The 18,891-nt window shown below is 44.0% G+C and overlaps 1 protein-coding gene across 1 annotated transcript in view; it reads right to left on the bottom strand.

Moving 5' to 3' along the window:
* The window catches only part of DNAH6 (dynein axonemal heavy chain 6), a 570,270-nt gene that overhangs the window by 535,505 nt on the left and 15,874 nt on the right, over positions 1–18,891 (bottom strand). Inside the window, exons 4-7 of the mRNA XM_073542156.1 lie at positions 14,251–14,510; positions 5,309–5,576; positions 1,212–1,346; positions 1,000–1,123 (exon numbers count right to left, since the gene is read on the bottom strand). Of these exons, the coding sequence (XP_073398257.1) occupies positions 1,000–1,123; positions 1,212–1,346; positions 5,309–5,576; positions 14,251–14,510 (787 nt within the window). The remainder of the gene's footprint in view (positions 1–999; positions 1,124–1,211; positions 1,347–5,308; positions 5,577–14,250; positions 14,511–18,891) is intronic.

Below are 18,891 nucleotides of genomic sequence, written 5' to 3'. Positions count from 1 at the left end.
CGCATGTGTTCATTGATTGTAGGATTTTGGAAGCCCCTTATATGCAATTTTTCAAAAAAGAATGAAGACAAATTCAGTAATAAAGTAATTTTCAAAGTTTCATAACATTCAATACGTAAATTACTAAAAACGGACAGTTTAGTTAATATTTAAGGGGTCTCTTCAAAATAAACTGATCAACTAATTACAGGGTGTGAACTAGGTGGGAATGTAGTGCACACCTATTATTTTTGAGGAATCCCGTCAACAGAAGTTCAATTCTTATTACATGTAAATTTATGTCCATGCAATGCATAGATGTGTTTGGTCCTCTAGAGCAAAGGATACTTTTGTAGCCATATTCTGCTTTGGCTAATTGATGAAGCTTCAAGGAAAAGGACACTTCTATTCAGAGTTGCCAATCATCCAGAAAATACTACATAGTTTGTAAAAAAAATAGCACTTTTTCCTTGTCCGTAAAAAAAATTTGATATGTCTGTGATATTTTTGAGGTTGGAGAAATTTGTGCAGATTATTATGACTGTAATTATCATCAATTTATAGTTCACAGTGAATTATAGGTTATAGACAAACTTCACTTAAATCTTTTAATGGTTTATTATAGTTTTACAAAATGTTAGCTGTCCGTGATCTTTTCTTAAGTTGTGCAAAAAAAAAAAAAATCAATGTGACTAATAGTTTATATAAAAACATGTTTTCTAAACCAGATGACACCTTTACGATATTCACACCAGTACAATACTGATTAAACCCTCACAAATTCACTCTATGGGATTGAGGGTTGACATCTCATTTCACTATAGGATTTTTTCACAATAAATAAGGCATAGAAGTAGCTCAAAAGATCCATCACCATCCACAACTATATAAAGGAGATAAAGCATACTCTCCATTGCGGATATAGAAACGGCCTAGTGAGTACACCAAGGATCTGGAATGTTTTCATATCTCCTATTTAGGAATCTAGAACAGTATTTTACACAGGTAATGTCAAGTCACCTGAGTTGTCAGAATCATTCATGTAGTCATCCGGTGTAAAGCCAGCTTCCAATAAAGCAGTTCTACTAGCGCTCCTGACAACTTCTTTGGCTAGGTCGCGAAACTCAGACAGATGGTTGGCCACCTAAGAATTACACAATTACAACAGCTTAGTTCCAAGCTGGAACTTAAAAGTCATATTTTCCATTGATTCTGAAGAAATGAAGACATACCTCTTCTAGTTGTTTAAATTGAATGTCTGTGAACTCTTTTAAAGCATATGTGTACCCCTTCTCAACGCGACACAGACCCATGTCACTGATTCGGTAACACATTTCTTGAATATTGAGGAGAGCAGGGCGCAAATACTGCAGGAAGAAAAAGGTAACAATTAAGCTAAGCCTTTTTACGTTATACATATAAAAAATATTAATTATACTGTATAGCAATCTAATATATAAAGCTCAAAGTGTGTATGTATGTGTGTATGTATGTATGTGTGTGTGTATGTGTGTATGTCCGGGATAGGCATCCGCACCGTCGCAGCTACAGCCACAAAATTTGGCACAGTCACACGTCTGGACCACGAGAGCGTCCTAAGCTAAGTTTTGAGGCGAAATTTTAACCCCGCACGTTCCAATTCACCAAACAATTTTGCCCCTATCTACATACTGGGGGAAAAAGTGTGTGCGCGTCAAGCCCCGCCCCTCATTGTGATGTCACAATGCTCCTATTTGCATACTGGGGAAGCAGTGTGTGCGCGTCAAGCCCCGCCCCTTATTATGATGTCCCAATGGTTGCCATGGCGACGCTGATGTCATCAAAGGTTGCAAGCCCTGCCGCCGCTCATTATGATGTCATAATGGTTGACCATGGGATGGAGGATGTGTGATGGGTATATGGGCACTGGACTATGGGTTGGAGGATATGTATGACGGGTATATGGGAACGGGACTATGGGATGGAGGATGTGTGATGGGTATATGGGCACTGGACTATGGGATGGAGGATATGTATGACGGGTATATGGGCACGGGACTATGGGATGGCGGATATGTATATGGGCACGGGACTATGGGATGGAGGATGGAGGATGGAAAGGACACCATTGTAGGCATTTACTACAGGCCGCCTGTGCAAGCTGAACATATGGATGAACTCTTTATGCATCAAATGGCCAAGTTCTCCAAAAAATATGACATAGTTGTCATGGGAGATTTCAACTATCCAGACATTTGTTGGGAATCTCTCTCAGGCAAAACTAACAGGTCAAGGAAATTCTTATCCTCTCTTGCTGACAACTTTATCTTCCAAAAGGTAAAGGAGAAAACAAGGGGAACTGCTACTTGGATCTAATCCTTATAAACAGGGAGGAAATGGTTGAGGAGGTAAAAGTGGCTGGGACCCTAGGAGGTAGCGACCATGCTATTTTAGAATTTTGGATAACTAGAGGCGGAAGACCTGTGAAGACTCAGACGTCAAGGTTAGATTTCAGAAAGGCAGATTTTAAGGGATTCAGAAAGAGAATTGGAGGGATCCAATGGCTGGATATCCTTAAAGACAAAAATGTCCAGGAAGGATGGGAAATCTTGAAAAATGAAATTCTCAAAGCACAGTTGTTAACAATTCCGAAAAGAGGGAAGAATAGGAAGCATTTAAGGAAACCAGGATGGATGAACACAGAACTTAAGCACATGCTAAAAAGGAAGCAAAAAATGTTTATAAAATGGAAAGAAGGAGGCATATCTAAAGAAGAATATAATGCTGTCTGCAGAACCTGCAAGGCACAAATCAGATTATCTAAAGCTGAAAATGAATTGAGGCTTGCAAGAGATGTCAAAAGCAATAATAAAGGATTTTGGGGATATGTCAAAAGTAAAAGAAAAGTCAAAGATGCTATAGGATTTTTACAGGATGAAAATGATGAAATGGTAAGACAGGATGTTGAGAAGGCTGAACTTTTAAATTCCTATTTTGCATCTGTTTTCTCTCAGAAAGGAAATGTAACATCAACTGTTATTCACTGTCTTATTAAGGGAATAGAAGAATCCAGGATATCTATAAACAGAAAGATAGTGAGGAAACACTTAGCTAACCTAAATGTATTCAAGTCTCCAGGTCCAGATGAATTACACCCCAGAGTACTGAAGGAGATAGCAGAAGAAATTTTTGAACCCCTCTCCATAATCTTTGAAAATTCTTGGAGAACAGGAGAAGTGCCAGAAGACTGGAGAAGAGCAAATGTTGTTCCTATCTTCAAAAAGGGGAAGAAGGTGGACCCAGGCAACTATAGGCCGGTGAGTCTGACTTCTATACCAGGAAAGATCTTTGAACAAATTATTAAACAACATGTATGTCAATACCTGGATAAGAATGAAGTGATTAAACAGAGTCAGCATGGGTTTGTAACTAATAAGTCATGTCAGACTAATTTAATTTCCTTCTATGATGGTATTACTGATTGGGTGGATCAAGGAAATGCTGTAGATATAGTATATCTTGACTTCAGCAAAGCATTTGACAAAGTCTCTCATACAATCCTTATTGAAAAAATGACTAAGTATGGAATGGACAAGGCAACTGTTAGGTGGATTCATAACTGGCTTAGTGATCGGACCCAAAGAGTGGTCGTAAATGGCTGCACATCCAGTTGGAAGAATGTCTCAAGTGGGGTACCACAGGGCTCTGTCCTGGGCCCTGTATTGTTCAACATCTTTATCAACGATTTAGATGAAGGAATTGAGGGTAAACTGATTAAATTTGCTGATGACACAAAGCTAGGAGGGATAGCTAATACTAGAGAAGAGAGAGAGAGGATTCAAAAAGATTTAAATAAACTGGAGAAGTGGGCAGCAACTAACAGAATGGTTTTTAACAGGGAGAAATGCAAAGTACTACATCTGGGCAATAAAAATGAAAAAAGCATATATAGAATGGGAGGAATAGGGCTAAGTGACAGCACATGTGAAAAAGACTTGGGTATACTAATAGATCACAGACTGAATATGAGTCAACAGTGTGATGCAGCAGCAAAAAAGGCAAATGCAATTCTAGGATGTATTAACAGAAGCATACAGTCTAGATCACGTGAAGTAATTATTTCCCTCTACTCCTCTTTGGTCAGACCTCATCTGGAATATTGTGTCCAATTTTGGGCACCACATTTTAAAAAAGACATCAACAAACTGGAGCAAGTTCAGAAAAGAGCGACCAGAATGGTGACCGGTCTGCAAACCCTGTCTTATGAGGAAAGGTTGCAGGATTTGGGAATGTTTAGTTTGCAAAAGAGAAGACTGAGAGGAGACTTAATAGCTGTCTACAAATATCTAAAGGGCTGTCACATTGTAGAAGGATCAACTTTATTCTCATTTGCACAAGGAAAGACTAGAAGCAATGGGATGAAGCTGAATGGGAGGAGACACAGATTAGATATTAGAAAAAACTTTTTGACAGTTAGAGTGATCAATGAGTGGAACAGGCTGCCACGAGAAGTGGTGAGTTCTCCTTCAATGGAAGTCTTCAAACAGAGGCTGGACAGACATCTAACTGGGATGATTTAGCGAATCCTGCTTTGAGCAGGGGGTTGGACCAGATGGCCCAGGAGGTCCCTTCCAACTCTACGATTCTATGATTCTATGTGTGATGGGTATATGGGCACTGGACTACAGGATGGAGGATATGTATGACGGGTATATGGGCACGGGACTATGAGATGGCGGATATGTATGATGGGTATATTGGCACGGGACTATGGGATGGAGGATATGTATGATGGGTATATGGGCATGGGACTATGAGATGAAGGATGTGTGATGGGTATATGGGCACTCGACTATGGGATGGCGAATATGTATGATGGGTATATGGGCATGGGACTATGGGATGGAGGATATGTATGATGGGTATATGGGCATGGGACTATGAGATGAAGGATGTGTGATGGGTATATGGGCACTCGACTATGGGATGGCGAATATGTATGATGGGTATATGGGCATGGGACTATGGGATGGAGAATATGTATGATGGGTATATGGGCATGGGACAATGGGATGGAGGATGTGTGATGGGTATATGGGCACTCGACTATGGGATGGAGGATATGTATGATGGGTATATGGGCACGGGCCTATGGGATCGTGGATATGTATGATGGGTATATGGGCACGGGACTATGGGATGGAGGATAATTATAATTTTCTATAACTAACCACAGTTAGTTACTATGCCCGGGCAGCGCCGGGCTCTTCAGCTAGTTTTATAATAAAGGGAATCTGTCAGAGTGCACATATATGCTAGACTTAATAATTAGCTGGCTTGAGATACATACTGAATTAACAATGAACAGATTCTCCTGCAGGGCTTTGCGACATTTACTAATTTTCTTGACACGAACATTTTTTCTCCATACAGTAAAAGCTTTCCATTTTCTGAACAGGGCAAATGTAGGAATCTGTTTCATTGACTTATGGTAAAGATATTCCTGTTTCCAGCGCTCCAGCTCCAAGAATAATACCTCTCCATCACACATGTGGGTGACTCCCCTGTCACTTATGGTGTAGTAGTCATGTTTGTTGATGTTTTCATGGCTAACGATTCTATGTAAAGGCGAGGAAAAATAAAGTTACACTTGTATAAAAAAACAACATTGTTATCATTACCTTTCTTTATTTTGTACTATTAAAAGACAACTTGATATTGTAGGAGAAAGCTAGTTTCATTATTGTATTGATCACATTTTTCAATTGATTTTTCATTGGCCTGATGCATTCAGATCTTTTTTTTTTTTAAATCTGGTAATTTTTTATTAATTGAAAACATTTTACAATATACGACAGGATATCCAAGTTGAAACATATCAACTCCAACACACCCCTCCCTCCCGCCAGACTACAGACTACCTACCCACCCACTCTGTTAGAGTGTTAGCGACTCCTGGAGTGGACCCTCTGGGTCGCGGCACCAACCCTCCCAGGGCGAGCTAGCCTAGTGAGGACCACCCCCTATACAGGGAGTGTCAGGAGCAAGCCCCAGGGGATACGATACCACGACTGCTGGCACCAGGCGGCCGGCTCACAGGAGATACGAGACTGTGTGACTGGAGGGTGCAGGATACTAGGGAACACAGGAGAGTACACGGGAGTGCGCTGAGTACAGGGTAGTGCTAGACGGGTACACGTGGGCACATAAGGCGTGTAGCAAGTAACAGAACACAGTGAATGCCAGGAGGCACGGCGGAGCAAGAAACAAGGGACAGGATACGAGAGGATGTGCCAGGAGGCACAACTGAGCATGAAGCAACAAGGGTTCAGAGCAAGTGCTAGGAGCACCACAGAATAGCAGACAGAGCAGAGGACCTGAGAACAGCGCACAGCCAGGCTGGGACACAGCTGACCCAGCCAGGAAGCACAACAATAATCAGGCACCTCCCCTAGGGGGAGGTCGTCTGATATAGCACATGACTACTACTGGTTCCGGGTCAGGACCTGGCCCGAAAGCACATGACCACTAGTGGTTCCGGGTCAGGTCCTCCAATACCATAGAGAGGACCGAGCCCTATACAGCACTGACAGGAACGCGCAAGCGCAAACGTGACATGGAGGAGGAGACCCGGGGACGAGAGCTGCGCGTGCACACCCGACGGGGACCCCTGAGGGACCGCCGTACCGGAGGGAGTGACGTCAGGGCCGAAGCCCCGCCTCCTGGTGAGCGCGGCATAACAGTACCCCCTCCTTTAAGCCCCCTCTCTCTAGAACTGGAAAATAGCACCTTGACACTAGGAGCGGGATCCAGACACTTCCTAACTGCATTTGGACCAATGAGATCCAGAGTCTCAATACGAGAAAATTCGGTCTCCTGCCATACCCTGGAGAACTCCACGGACAGAGAGTCGGAGGCAGGTATCCCCGAGACAGGTCGGACCGGCAGAGGCACACTGACATGCTTGGAGGCCGAAGCGGTGGTGCAGTCATTGGAAGTCAATTCATCCTTAGGAGGCGAGCTGTCGGAGGATGGTTGCTTGGGAAGTCCCTTCTTGGCACACGACGGGCAAGCAGCCACGAAGTCTTTGACGTCCTGAGCAATAGATGGCCACCAGTAATCGTGGGATAAACGGGAGAGTGTCCTCTTGGCACCAACATGACCGGCAGCCGGAGAAGAATGTCCCCAGGATAACACACCTTTACGGTTACCTTTAGCCACAAAGATCTCACCTGGACGCTGGGGCGTCAACTTGACAGAAGCCACGGTAATTACCTTGGGACGGTCACTTGACGGAGGTGGAGACTGACTCTCAGCCTCCTTTTTGACAAAGTCACAAGTCACAGACCAGTTGCTTGAAGGATGTGGAGACTGACTCTCAGCCTCCTTCTTGACAAAGTCACTAGTCACAGACGGGATGGCGGACGGCGGACCTGTAACCATCGAAGACGAGCAAGCAGGGTTCTTTGGATGAACGAACAGCAGGCAACTCTTTTGACAGGACGGTCCCCAACGGAGTATATCACCAGATTGCCAGTCCAGGGTCGGCCCATGAATACGTAACCAAGGAAGGCCAAGAAGAAGGGTATGAGGCGAAGTCGGCAATACGTAGAAGGAGATCCGCTCCCGATGACATGTGCCAATCTGCAACTCAACTTCCTCAGTGACCTGGTTAACGGTGTCCTGCAAGAGCTTATCTTCGACCGGAACTACTGACCTAGGAGACTCCAGGGATCTGACAGGGATGCGAAACTTCTTAACTGCCTCGAGACTAATAAAGTTACCCACTGCGCCAGAGTCCACAATAGCTTTCACAGCAAAAGTCTCGAAACCAAAATTCAGGGAGACAGGCACGGTCAGGGGCAGAGAGGAATCACATACACTTGAGGAGACCTCACTTAACAGTCCCAGGCGGAGAGACTTCCCCGGTCTCTTGGGACATGAGCGTAGAAAGTGGGAGGCATCCCCACAATAGAAACAGAGCCCTTGTGCCTGCCTTTTCACACGACGCCGTTGAGCTATCTGGAGGCGATCCACCTGCATAGGCTCAGGTACCGGATCTGCCACAGATAACTCGGGTAACGGATGAGAAAAACTGCGAGTGGACGAAGAGAGGCGATAGGACCCTCTCTCTCTGGCTGACTCGCGGGTGCGCTCCTGGAAGCGCAAATCAATGCGTGTCGCGAGAGAGATAAGATCCTCCAAATTGTTAGGGGTATCTCGGCCCGCCAGTTCGTCTTTGATCTGACCGGACAGACCACGCCAAAAGGCCCCTACGAGGGCATCATTATTCCAACCAAGCTCAGAGGACAAAGTGCGAAAACATATCGCGTATTGTCCAACCGATAGAGAACCTTGACGAAGATTAAAGAGGGACTCGGTGGTGGAAGCAAGGCGACCCGGCTCGTCGAACACCTTATGGAAAGTGTCCAAAAAGATGGAAAGCTGAGCGACGAGCGGGTCATCACGCTCCCAAAGGGGATTCACCCACGCAAGCGCCTTACCCTCTAAGTGAGAAACAATAAATGCTATTTTAGCACGATCGGTGGGGTAATGCTGCGGCAAAAACTCAAAATGCAAACGACACTGGTTCAGGAATCCGCGACACAACACAGGGTCACCACTATACCGGGGTGGCTTACATAGGCGCGGAAGCGAGTGTGGAAGCATGGCCTGGGCAGATTGTATGGAAACGAGCCGATTATCTACCGACGCTATATAGTTGAGAATCTGAGCCTGGGAGTCGCGTTGCTGCGCAAGTTCCTGCTGGAGACTAGCCAACTGGGCAGCATTCCCAGGCTCAGAGGACTGAGAGGCAGATAAACCGGACTCCATGGACTTGAGAAATGCCATAATCCTAATCTGGTTTTCCCGGAGGAACGTCAGCTCCTTTTGGACGGAAGCCGCAGTACCAGCGGGGTCCATGGCCTGATTATACTGTTAGAGTGTTAGAGTGTTAGCGACTCCTGGAGTGGACCCTCTGGGTCGCGGCACCAACCCTCCCAGGGCGAGCTAGCCTAGTGAGGACCACCCCCTATACAGGGAGTGTCAGGAGCAAGCCCCAGGGGATACGATACCACGACTGCTGGCACCAGGTGGCCGGCTCACAGGAGATACGAGACTGTGTGACTGGAGGGTGCAGGATACTAGGGAACACAGGAGAGTACACGGGAGTGCGCTGAGTACAGGGTAGTGCTAGACGGGTACACGTGGGCACATAAGGCGTGTAGCAAGTAACAGAACACAGGAATAGAGTGAATGCCAGGAGGCACGGCGGAGCAAGAAACAAGGGACAGGATACGAGAGGATGTGCCAGGAGGCACAACTGAGCATGAAGCAACAAGGGTTCAGAGCAAGTGCTAGGAGCACCACAGAATAGCAGACAGAGCAGAGGACCTGAGAACAGCGCACAGCCAGGCTGGGACACAGCTGACCCAGCCAGGAAGCACAACAATAATCAGGCACCTCCCCTAGGGGGAGGTCGTCTGATATAGCACATGACTACTACTGGTTCCGGGTCAGGACCTGGCCCGAAAGCACATGACCACTAGTGGTTCCGGGTCAGGTCCTCCAATACCATAGAGAGGACCGAGCCCTATACAGCACTGACAGGAACACGCAAGCGCAAACGTGACATGGAGGAGGAGACCCGGGGACGAGAGCTGCGCGTGCGCACCCGGCGGGGACCCCTGAGGGACCGCCGTACCGGAGGGAGTGACGTCAGGGCCGAAGCCCCGCCTCCTGGTGAGCGCGGCATAACACCCTCTTTTTCGAAAGCCAGACTTAATTGACCTGACCCATACTACAGTACAAACAGTATGTAAATATAAAGTCCAAAGCATAAACATGTCTTATCACACATTGTCCGGACCGGCTGCCAGTGCACAGTCCATATATATAGAATATCTATTAAGGCTCTTAGGAACAGTCATTAAGGAAAAATGATTAAGAGATGCAAACCATCCAAGGAGACCAAAGTTTGTTGAAATATGCATTCCTATTCCTTTTGGAATAGACCCTTTTTTCAACCAGAATAGGAGATTCCACATGTTTGATATATTCCCTGCAGGATGGAGGTTTTTCTGAGATCCAATTTTTAGCAATTAGTTCCCTATCAGCAAACAGCTTGCATGCAATAGCAATTTTCCCCACCCTATCCACTCTCAACTCGTCAACATATTCCAGAGTACATATCAGGGTTTTTTTCTGCAATCTACATTCATATGAGGTTAAGGACCACAATCCAAAATGTATATAATTGATATTAAGACCAGGTAGTGTCCCAAAATTTTTAAGGATATCCATAACATTGAATAGTGAACAGTCACAGTCCCCAAGTAAAACATCATCTGCATATAGTGTGATTTTTTTCTTCTGTCTGCCCATGTCTGAAACCCACCACTTTTGGAGAGTACCTCATCACCACTGCCAAAGGCTCAATGGCGATGGCAAATAATAGTGGCAACAGAAGGCACCCTTGCCTTGTGCCTTTAAACAATTTAAAGCTCTGGGATAATGCACCATTTGCCTTAATTTTAGCTGTAGGAGAAAAATACAACAACTGTACCCAACATATAAAAAACAGGTTCAAACCCCATTTTTTGTAATGTCGCCCATAGAAACCTCCATTCCACACTGTCAAATGGTTTGGCAGCGTCCAAAAATAGCACTGTCCTTTGCCCCACATTGTCAGCTGGTAGTTGCATATTTAGGAATAAGCAATGGAGGTTAATTGAAGTAGATTTATCAGCCATGAAGCCTATTTGGTTAGGGTAAATTATTTTAGATATCACTCCGGAGAGTCTATTGGATAGAACTTTAGCTAGTATTTTGATGTCCACTGTTAACAATGAAATGGGCCTATAGGACTCAGAAAATTGAGCGTTTTTGCCCTTTTTGGGAAGTATAGAAATTATCGCCTCTTGCATAAAGGGTGACAAGGAACCCTCTGATAAGGAATGATTGAATACCTTTAGTAAGTTAGAGAGCAATATATCACTATAACGTTTATAGACTTCAGCTGGAATCCCATCCACCGCAGGAGCCTTGTCCTCGACATAGCTGACAAGGTTCTCTCCAATTCCTCCAAGTGTAAAGGTATATCTAGTGAACAACTATCATCTTCAATCAATGCGGGCAGTTTGGCCATATAAAGGAATTTCTGGATATATTCTTCTGTGGAATGAATTTGGGAGGAATATAAGACTCATAGAATGACAATAGAACTAAAGGGATCCCTTTTGCAGATTTGACAAGTGATAATAAATGACCAACTCTCTCCCTTTCTTCAAAAAAGGTCACTTTTTGAAAGGCCTTTTTCCGTTCCGTTTTTTATAAGAGAGATATAGTTAGCAAGTGTTTGGGGTTCTTTTAACTGATTCTGAGCAGAGGGTGAAGGATTTTCTACCAAATGAATTTCAGCAATTCTAAGTTCCTGAAAAACCTCCTGATCTGCTGTTTTGGTTTTCATTTTACTCCCAGTTATCTCCCTATAAACAGACCTCTCAAATAGGCTTTCATGGTCTCCCATACCACCAAAGCAGACGCTATCCAGTCATTATATTGGAAAAATTCTTACAAACTAGAGGACCTTATCTATATTTATGATTTGCAGCCACAAAGCATTTACTCTCCAGATTTTTAGGGGAGGTTCTGCCCATTAAAAGCAATATACGAAGCAGACTATGGACTGAGACTACTCTTGGCAAGTATTGAATATGCCGAACCAGCCCATCCAACAAGGAATTACCCAAAGCTAGGTCAATGCGTGAACGAGAGTTCTTAGTTGTAGAAGGAATATTGGTAGACTTTAGGAAACCTGTTTCTCCACAAATCTGTCAGTGGCAGTTCTTTAATACATGACCCAAATGAAGTTGGATTGCCCCCACTTTATTAATATCATGCCTTCCCTTGTCCCAGTCACCATCCAAAATATTGTTAACATCACCTACGATCAGCAGGGGTACTCCCTGATGCCGTGCAGATCAGGCAATAATTTTTTACAGTACCCTACCACTATATGGAGAAGTGATGTATACCGAAGCAACAGAAATCAGGATATCGAATATCTTACAGGTCATAAATAGAAACTGTCCATCAAAGTCTATATTCACATATATTAATAAAAATGTAACTGTCAAATGAATCAGATGAATAAGATGAAAATAGAGAATGATAGCTAGCCGCCATCCATCTCTTATTCACCACGGATGTTCCCTTTTTGATAAGGTGTGTTTCCTGAAGACATATCATAGAAATGTGAAAGGATGGAATATACTGAAAAACTGCAGCCTTTTAACCCCATTCTAGGAGGTCTCTGACATTCCAACTTATATTTCAATTGTTCTTGACATTTTGGTTGACATCAAAAGATTTACTCAGGATCCAACTATCCGTTAATCTGTTTTTTCACCTGTACTGAGTTTGGACTGTGCAATATACTGTATTGTACTGAAATATGACAACACAGAAAGGAATAAAAAAAAGGCAAAAAAAAACTCCCTCTTATGCCCCCCCAACCCCACCCTTGAATGAAAGGACTCCCATCGTATATCAAAGGTGTGTACAAATGTATCCCATTTTGGTATTCCCCCTCTGCTACTTTTCTTATCAAATAGTTTTACATTACATTTTAAACAAATGAACAATATGGTTCAACAGAATGATTAATCATCCTAATACATTAAATATTGAAGAATTGGACAATTAAACTCAGAGTCCAGCTTTATTCAAAAGTGAAGAAGGATTTTCCCCCGTCCTCTCTCTCACTCAAGGGGAGTATGAAGAACAAGAAAAAGCCCACCCACAGGGCCATTATATATTCTTTTAGCAGTCCGGATCTTCAAAAATTATGTGGCTGTCATTCGTGGTTGTCTTTCATTCTGGTCTAGCCACATCACGACTTCCTCTGCTGCAGTAAAGAAGTGCGAATCCTACAGAGCAACAGCTCTAAAGCATGCCGGCTACAACATAGAATAAGGCAACGATTCCTCAGACATTTTTTCACTTCCGTGAGCTTCATCCTTAGCTTTTGAACTTCCATGGAGAATTCTGGAAAATGTATATTTTGCTCCTATTTACAAACAGGTCCTGAATGTCTCTCGCACATCTTAAAACGGTATCACAGGCTCTGTAGTGCAGAATCCTGATTAACATTGGATGAGTAGGATGCCCAGGGGGTAAGGGTCATGAATGAACCCGATGCGCTTGTTCAATAGCAAATAAAGGTGTAAGAATATCAATCTCGACCTTAATTTTAAGCCAGTTTTCCATGAATTCAGAAGGAATATTCCCTTTTTCCGTGATTCCTACTATTACTAAGTTATTTCTTCTCCTGTGGTTTTGCAGTCGTTTGTCTTAGCAAAAAGTTCAGAAATACATTGGCCTGACCTAGTTTGGACCCAATGCACATTCAAGATATCGTCCTTTTTAGTGCCCACTCTCTCCTCCACAGCACCAGCTCTCTCAATAATCCCTTTAATCTCAGACTTAATATTAAACATGTCCTTTTTTAAACTACCCATCTGCTGGATTGATGTAGTTAATGTAGACTAACAAAAAGACACTACGTAGAACACATCCTTGATTGTTGGCTTGGGTGAGTCCTCACCCTCAGCAGTCTGCTGATTAGAGTTTCCTCCCAAAAAGTCATGTACCACAGGTTTTTCTGGTATCAGTTGTTCTTCCACTTTATCTCTTGAAAAATTATGAATAGCAGGGATTGGCATCATATCGATAAAATGAGTGCTTGCAGTCTCTATTTCCATGCAGGCAAACCGCTCTAATTTCACAGATTCTTCCCGCCTCCTTGCCAGGGGTGCCTTAGCTTGCTCTGATTCTGCTATGGCGCCGGCGCCATCTTGACCATGTGTACTTACCGTGGTCCCAAGATCTTTCTGCCTCTCGCTGGTCATTCTGCCAGGTGTTCAGCAAGTCAGATAGAGTGGGTATCAGGGTAAAATCAGAAATATGGAGGGGAGCCCGCAGTGCTGCTGCTGCACTAGGCCATGCCACCCGAATCATTCAGATCTTTACGAAAGACAGATCTCCAATCTCCAAATCATTATTAGAGTGATAGAATTGCCCACATTACATGTTGCCTGAGCTAGACATTTTACGGTAGAGCATTAGTAGAACAAAGATAGTTCAATAGAAACTAACCCAAAATTAGCCTTCTAATGCAAAATTTTGGAGCACAATGTAAAAAAAAAGGTATTTCGAATGCAATAAATCATTTATACAATTGCACAATAAAAACCACTTAGTGTATTTTTAAATCTTTCTTTTATGTACCTCAAGTTGTAGGGGTCATATTCAACTGAAGATCTGGAAACAGCAGGAGTCATATACAGAAAGCCCAAATTCTTATTTTCCAGTAGTATGCTGATAATATGGAGGGGATCACTAATGTCTGCATTTATGATATCTTCGGCACTCTCAAACAAACTAGTTGGAGGTGAGGGAACTCTTTTGAAAGAGCTAGATCTTGAAAAAGAAGTCCTTGGCTGCTTTGGTGGAGTTGGAGATATGGTTCTACTGACATCCATCTGTATCTAAAGGATAAAAAGTATATTAGTGATGAAGACAAAAAATATTACAACCCCTGGCAAAAATTATGGAATCACCGGCCTTGGAGGATGTTCACTCAGTTTTTTAATTTTGTAGAAAAAAAGCAGCTCACAGACATGGCACAAAACTAAAGTCATTTCAAATGGCAACTTTCTGGCTTTAAGAAACACTAAAAGAAATCAAGATCAAAAAATGTGGTAGTCAGCAGGGCCGCCATCAGGGCATTACTGCCCTGACTGGCGTATGGGGACCGGTGGGCAGAGGGGGCCCGCATCGGGCCCGGTCTCCTCTGCTCACCGGGACCCTACCGGCATGTAAACTGAGCCCTCAGCACTGCGCTGCGGCAGCTAAACACTATTGACATGCGGGCCCGCTGGCCCGCACGTCAATAGTTAACAGCCGCCAGCCAATTAGAAGGCTGGCAGCTGACGTCAGCCGCAGCGCTCACATCACCGGCGTCTGACATCACAAACAGGCAGATCTCACAGCTATGTAGCGACGCAGCAGCGGTCGTTACTTACCTTTCAGATGAGGTGATCCTGACGTCATCCACGCGACGCTGGCGGGGCCAGCAGGAAGCGCCCGACCAGAAATGGAGCTGCGCGATCAGCGACAGACAGCGGGGGAGCCGGTCGGAGGTAAGTATCACACATAGAGATATCGCTAGCAATATCACTGCTGCGTCACAAAATCATAAAGGCCCCTTTATTGTGTTACCTATACACAGACACTATACACTGTATACTATATACAGAGGTCCTGTGTATAATGTCACCAGTGATCACTGTGTTACCTGTACATTATATACAGAGCTCCTGTGTATAATGTCATTGATCACTATATTACCTGTACACAGACACTGCATACTAAGTACAGATCTCCTGTGTATAATGCCACTTATGGTGATAATATTATGTTTTTTTATTAATGATCAGTATTGTAGTATTCAGTCACCATGTGGTGGTAATATGTGGTCTGGGTATGGTGCAGTGATATTTGTCCCTTGTATGTGCTATTATTTGGTCACTTTGTGGTGGTAATATGTGGTCTGGTCATGGTGCAGTGGTATTTGTTCCTTGTATGTGATATTATTCGGTTACTATGGTAGTAATATGTGGTCTGGTCATGGTGTGGCGGTATTTGTTCCTTGTATGTGGTATTATAGGTCACTATGTGGTGGTAATATGTGGTCTGGACATGGTGTAGCGGTATTTGTTCCTTGTATGTGATATTATTGGTCATTTTAAAAATTGAAAATTAAATAAAAATATACCTAAATTGTATTGCATATTTTAACAAATATTTAATAGGTTACAGTAGAGTAGAGCCTGGCCATCAGTCAATCATGCCTCTGTGCGTCAGTGCCTCCTCCTGTTTTGAATTCCGGCGCCTGCGCTGTGACAAGAGTTCTCGGGCATGCGCAGTGCACGCTGCCCGAGAACTGACATCAGTCTACTGCGCCTGCGTGCTGCGGAGGCCCCAGCCCCGCAGTGTGAATACATCATAACAGACTGCAGGGCGGGATCTGGGGCCTCCACAACATGCAGGCGCAATAGCCTGTGTCGGTTCTCGGGCAGCGCGCACTGTGCATGCCCGAGAACTCTTGTCACAACACAGGCGCCGGAATTCAAAACAGGAGGAGGCAGCGACGCACAGGGTCATGATTGACGGATGGTGGGCGGCGCCGAGACACTGGACAGAGCCATGATGGATGGATGGTAGGCGGCTGATTCAGGGGGACACAACATACCTATGGGACACATTACAGGTATTAGTAGCTAGTTATAAAAGTTGATATTTCAGCGTTACTAGGGGTCAGAAAAAGAAGAGCCACCTTCACAGAGTGCAGCCTTAGTGCTGCTGAAGGTGGCTCTTTAACTGAAAAATGCCCTAGGGGGGTGACAGGTTCCCTTTAAATAAGAGTGTCTGAGCTAAGTGTCTGAATACTTATGACCATGTGATATTTCGGTTTTTCTTTTTTAGTAAAATTGCAAACATTTCTACATTTCTGTTTTTTTCAGTCAAGATGGGGTGCAGAGTGTATATTAATGAGAAAAAAAATGAACTTTTTTGAATTTACCAAATGACTGCAATGAAACAAAGAGTGAAAAATTTAAAGGCGTCTGAGTACTTTCCGTACCCACTGTATCTATTCTGTCTATTCTACAGGGTGTGCCATTTATATGAATACACCTAAATAAAAGGGGATTGGTTGGTGATATCAACTTCCTGTTTGTGGCACATTAGTATATGGGAGGAAGGAAACTTTTCAAGGTGGGTGGTGACCATAGCAGCCATTTTGAAGAGCCATTTTGGATCCAACTTTATTTTTTCCAATGAGAAGAGGGTCATGTGACACATCAAACTTATTGAGAATTCCACAAGAAAAACAATGGTGTGCTTGGTTTCAACATAACTTTATTCTTTTATGAGTTATTTACAAGTTTATGACCACTTATAAAATGTGTTCAAAGTGCTGCCCATTTTGTTGGATTGTCAATGCAACCCTCTTCTCCCACTCTTGACACACTGATAGCAACACCGCAGAAGAAATGCTAGTCTAAGGGGGCCAGATTCCTCGTAGGAATGCTCGGACCTGACACCCATAATGTGGTGGTACACATCTTGCTGGAAAAACTCAGGGAACGTGCCATCTTCAGTGCATTAAGAGGGCAACACATCATCATATAGCAATTTCAGATATCCAGTGGCATTGAGGTTTCCATTGATGAAGAATGGCCCCACTATCTTTGCACCCCATATACTACACCATACCATCTGGGTGTCAGGTCCAAGCATTCCTACATAAACAGTTTCCTGGAAAGTGGATTGGTTGTTGTGGGCCAGTTGAATGGCCACCAAGGTCTCCCGATCTGACCCCCTTAGACTTTTATCTTTGGGGTCATCTGAAGGCAATTGTCTATGCGGTGAAGATACGAGATGTGCAGCATCTGAAACAATGGATACTGGAAGCCTGTGCTAGCATTTCTTCTGCGGTGTTGCTATCAGTGTGTCAAGAGTGGGAGAATAGGGTTGCATTGACAATCCAACACAATGGGCAGCACTTTGAACACATTTAATAAGTGGTCATAAACTTGTAAATAACTCATGAAAGAATAAAGTTACGTTAAAAACAAGCACACCATTATTTTTCTTGTGAAATTCTCAATAAGTTTTATGTGTTACATGACCCTCTTCCCATTGAAAAAAATAAAGATGGATCCAAAATGGCTGACTTCAAAATGGCCACCATTGTCACCACCCATCTTGAAAAGTTTCCCCCCTCCCATATACTAATGTGCCACAAACAGGAAGTTAATATCACCAACCATTCCCATTTTATTTAGGTGTATCCATATAAATGGCCCACCCTGTTCTTACTTTTTCTCGCACCCATGTGCTTGCATTGGCGAGTCTCGGTGACAACCACAGCATGCTGCGATTTTACATGCACGCTGAATATGCCCGAGAAAGTAAATGGTGATGGGAGCTGCCCCATAGATTAACACAGGGCCAAGTGCTATGTGATGTTTTCTTGCATAGCACTCGGCCGTATTCTACGGTAGTGTGACACCGGCCTAACCAGTACAGTATATCTGTAAAGAAGAAGAATATCATTTAGCTCTTTAGACAGAAAGAAAATGTCTCCAATTCTTAAGCCCCCGTTACACATAGCAATATCGCTAGCAATATCGCTGTAACGTCACCGATTTTGTGACGTAGCAGCGATATTGCTAGCGATATTGCTATGTCTGATACTTACTTCCGACCGGCTCCCCCGCTGCTCATCGCTGATCGCGCAAGAACGTCCTGGACCATTTCTCGTCAGGCGCTTCCAGCTGGGCTTCCTGTGGCGCCGATGAGCGACGCAAGGACGCGGGCGGGAGGACGTCAGGATCGCCACGTCTGACAGGTAAGTAGCGACCCCTGACCCCTGCGATGTCGCTGGTGAGATCTGCCTGTGTGGCAGCTCACTAGCGACCACTTAGCGATGCACCAGCGATCCATATCGTTGTCGGGATCGCTGGTGCATCGCTAAGTGTAACGGTACCCTTAGGGCAGCTTGTATCTCAAAGCTAAAGCTTATGTCTGCCATGCAATCAGTTGGGAGTTTGACAAGTAATTCCTTAATTAAATAAACAGTAGATAAAGACATAGAGAGCAAAAGGTGTGCCCTTCTCCCTATGTTCTCAGTTGGAGGAGAATCTGCATATGGAGAAAATGGAATGATCACAGCAGTGTATGAGCCCCCTACCCCATGGACCCCCGAGCTTCTGAGTCAGATGCACATTTGGTATGTCCACCCCTGGTCTAACCTCAGTTAGCACCACTTATTATTTGGCTTACTTTGTGCCAAATACGTGC

The sequence above is a fragment of the Dendrobates tinctorius genome, unplaced genomic scaffold (genome assembly GCF_039654945.1).
Source record: "Dendrobates tinctorius isolate UK_male_01 unplaced genomic scaffold, ASM3965494v1 ptg000011l, whole genome shotgun sequence".
Taxonomy (NCBI): domain Eukaryota; kingdom Metazoa; phylum Chordata; class Amphibia; order Anura; family Dendrobatidae; genus Dendrobates; species Dendrobates tinctorius.
The sequence above is the reverse complement of the archived record's forward strand: the minus strand, read 5'-3'. Positions and strand labels throughout refer to the sequence as shown.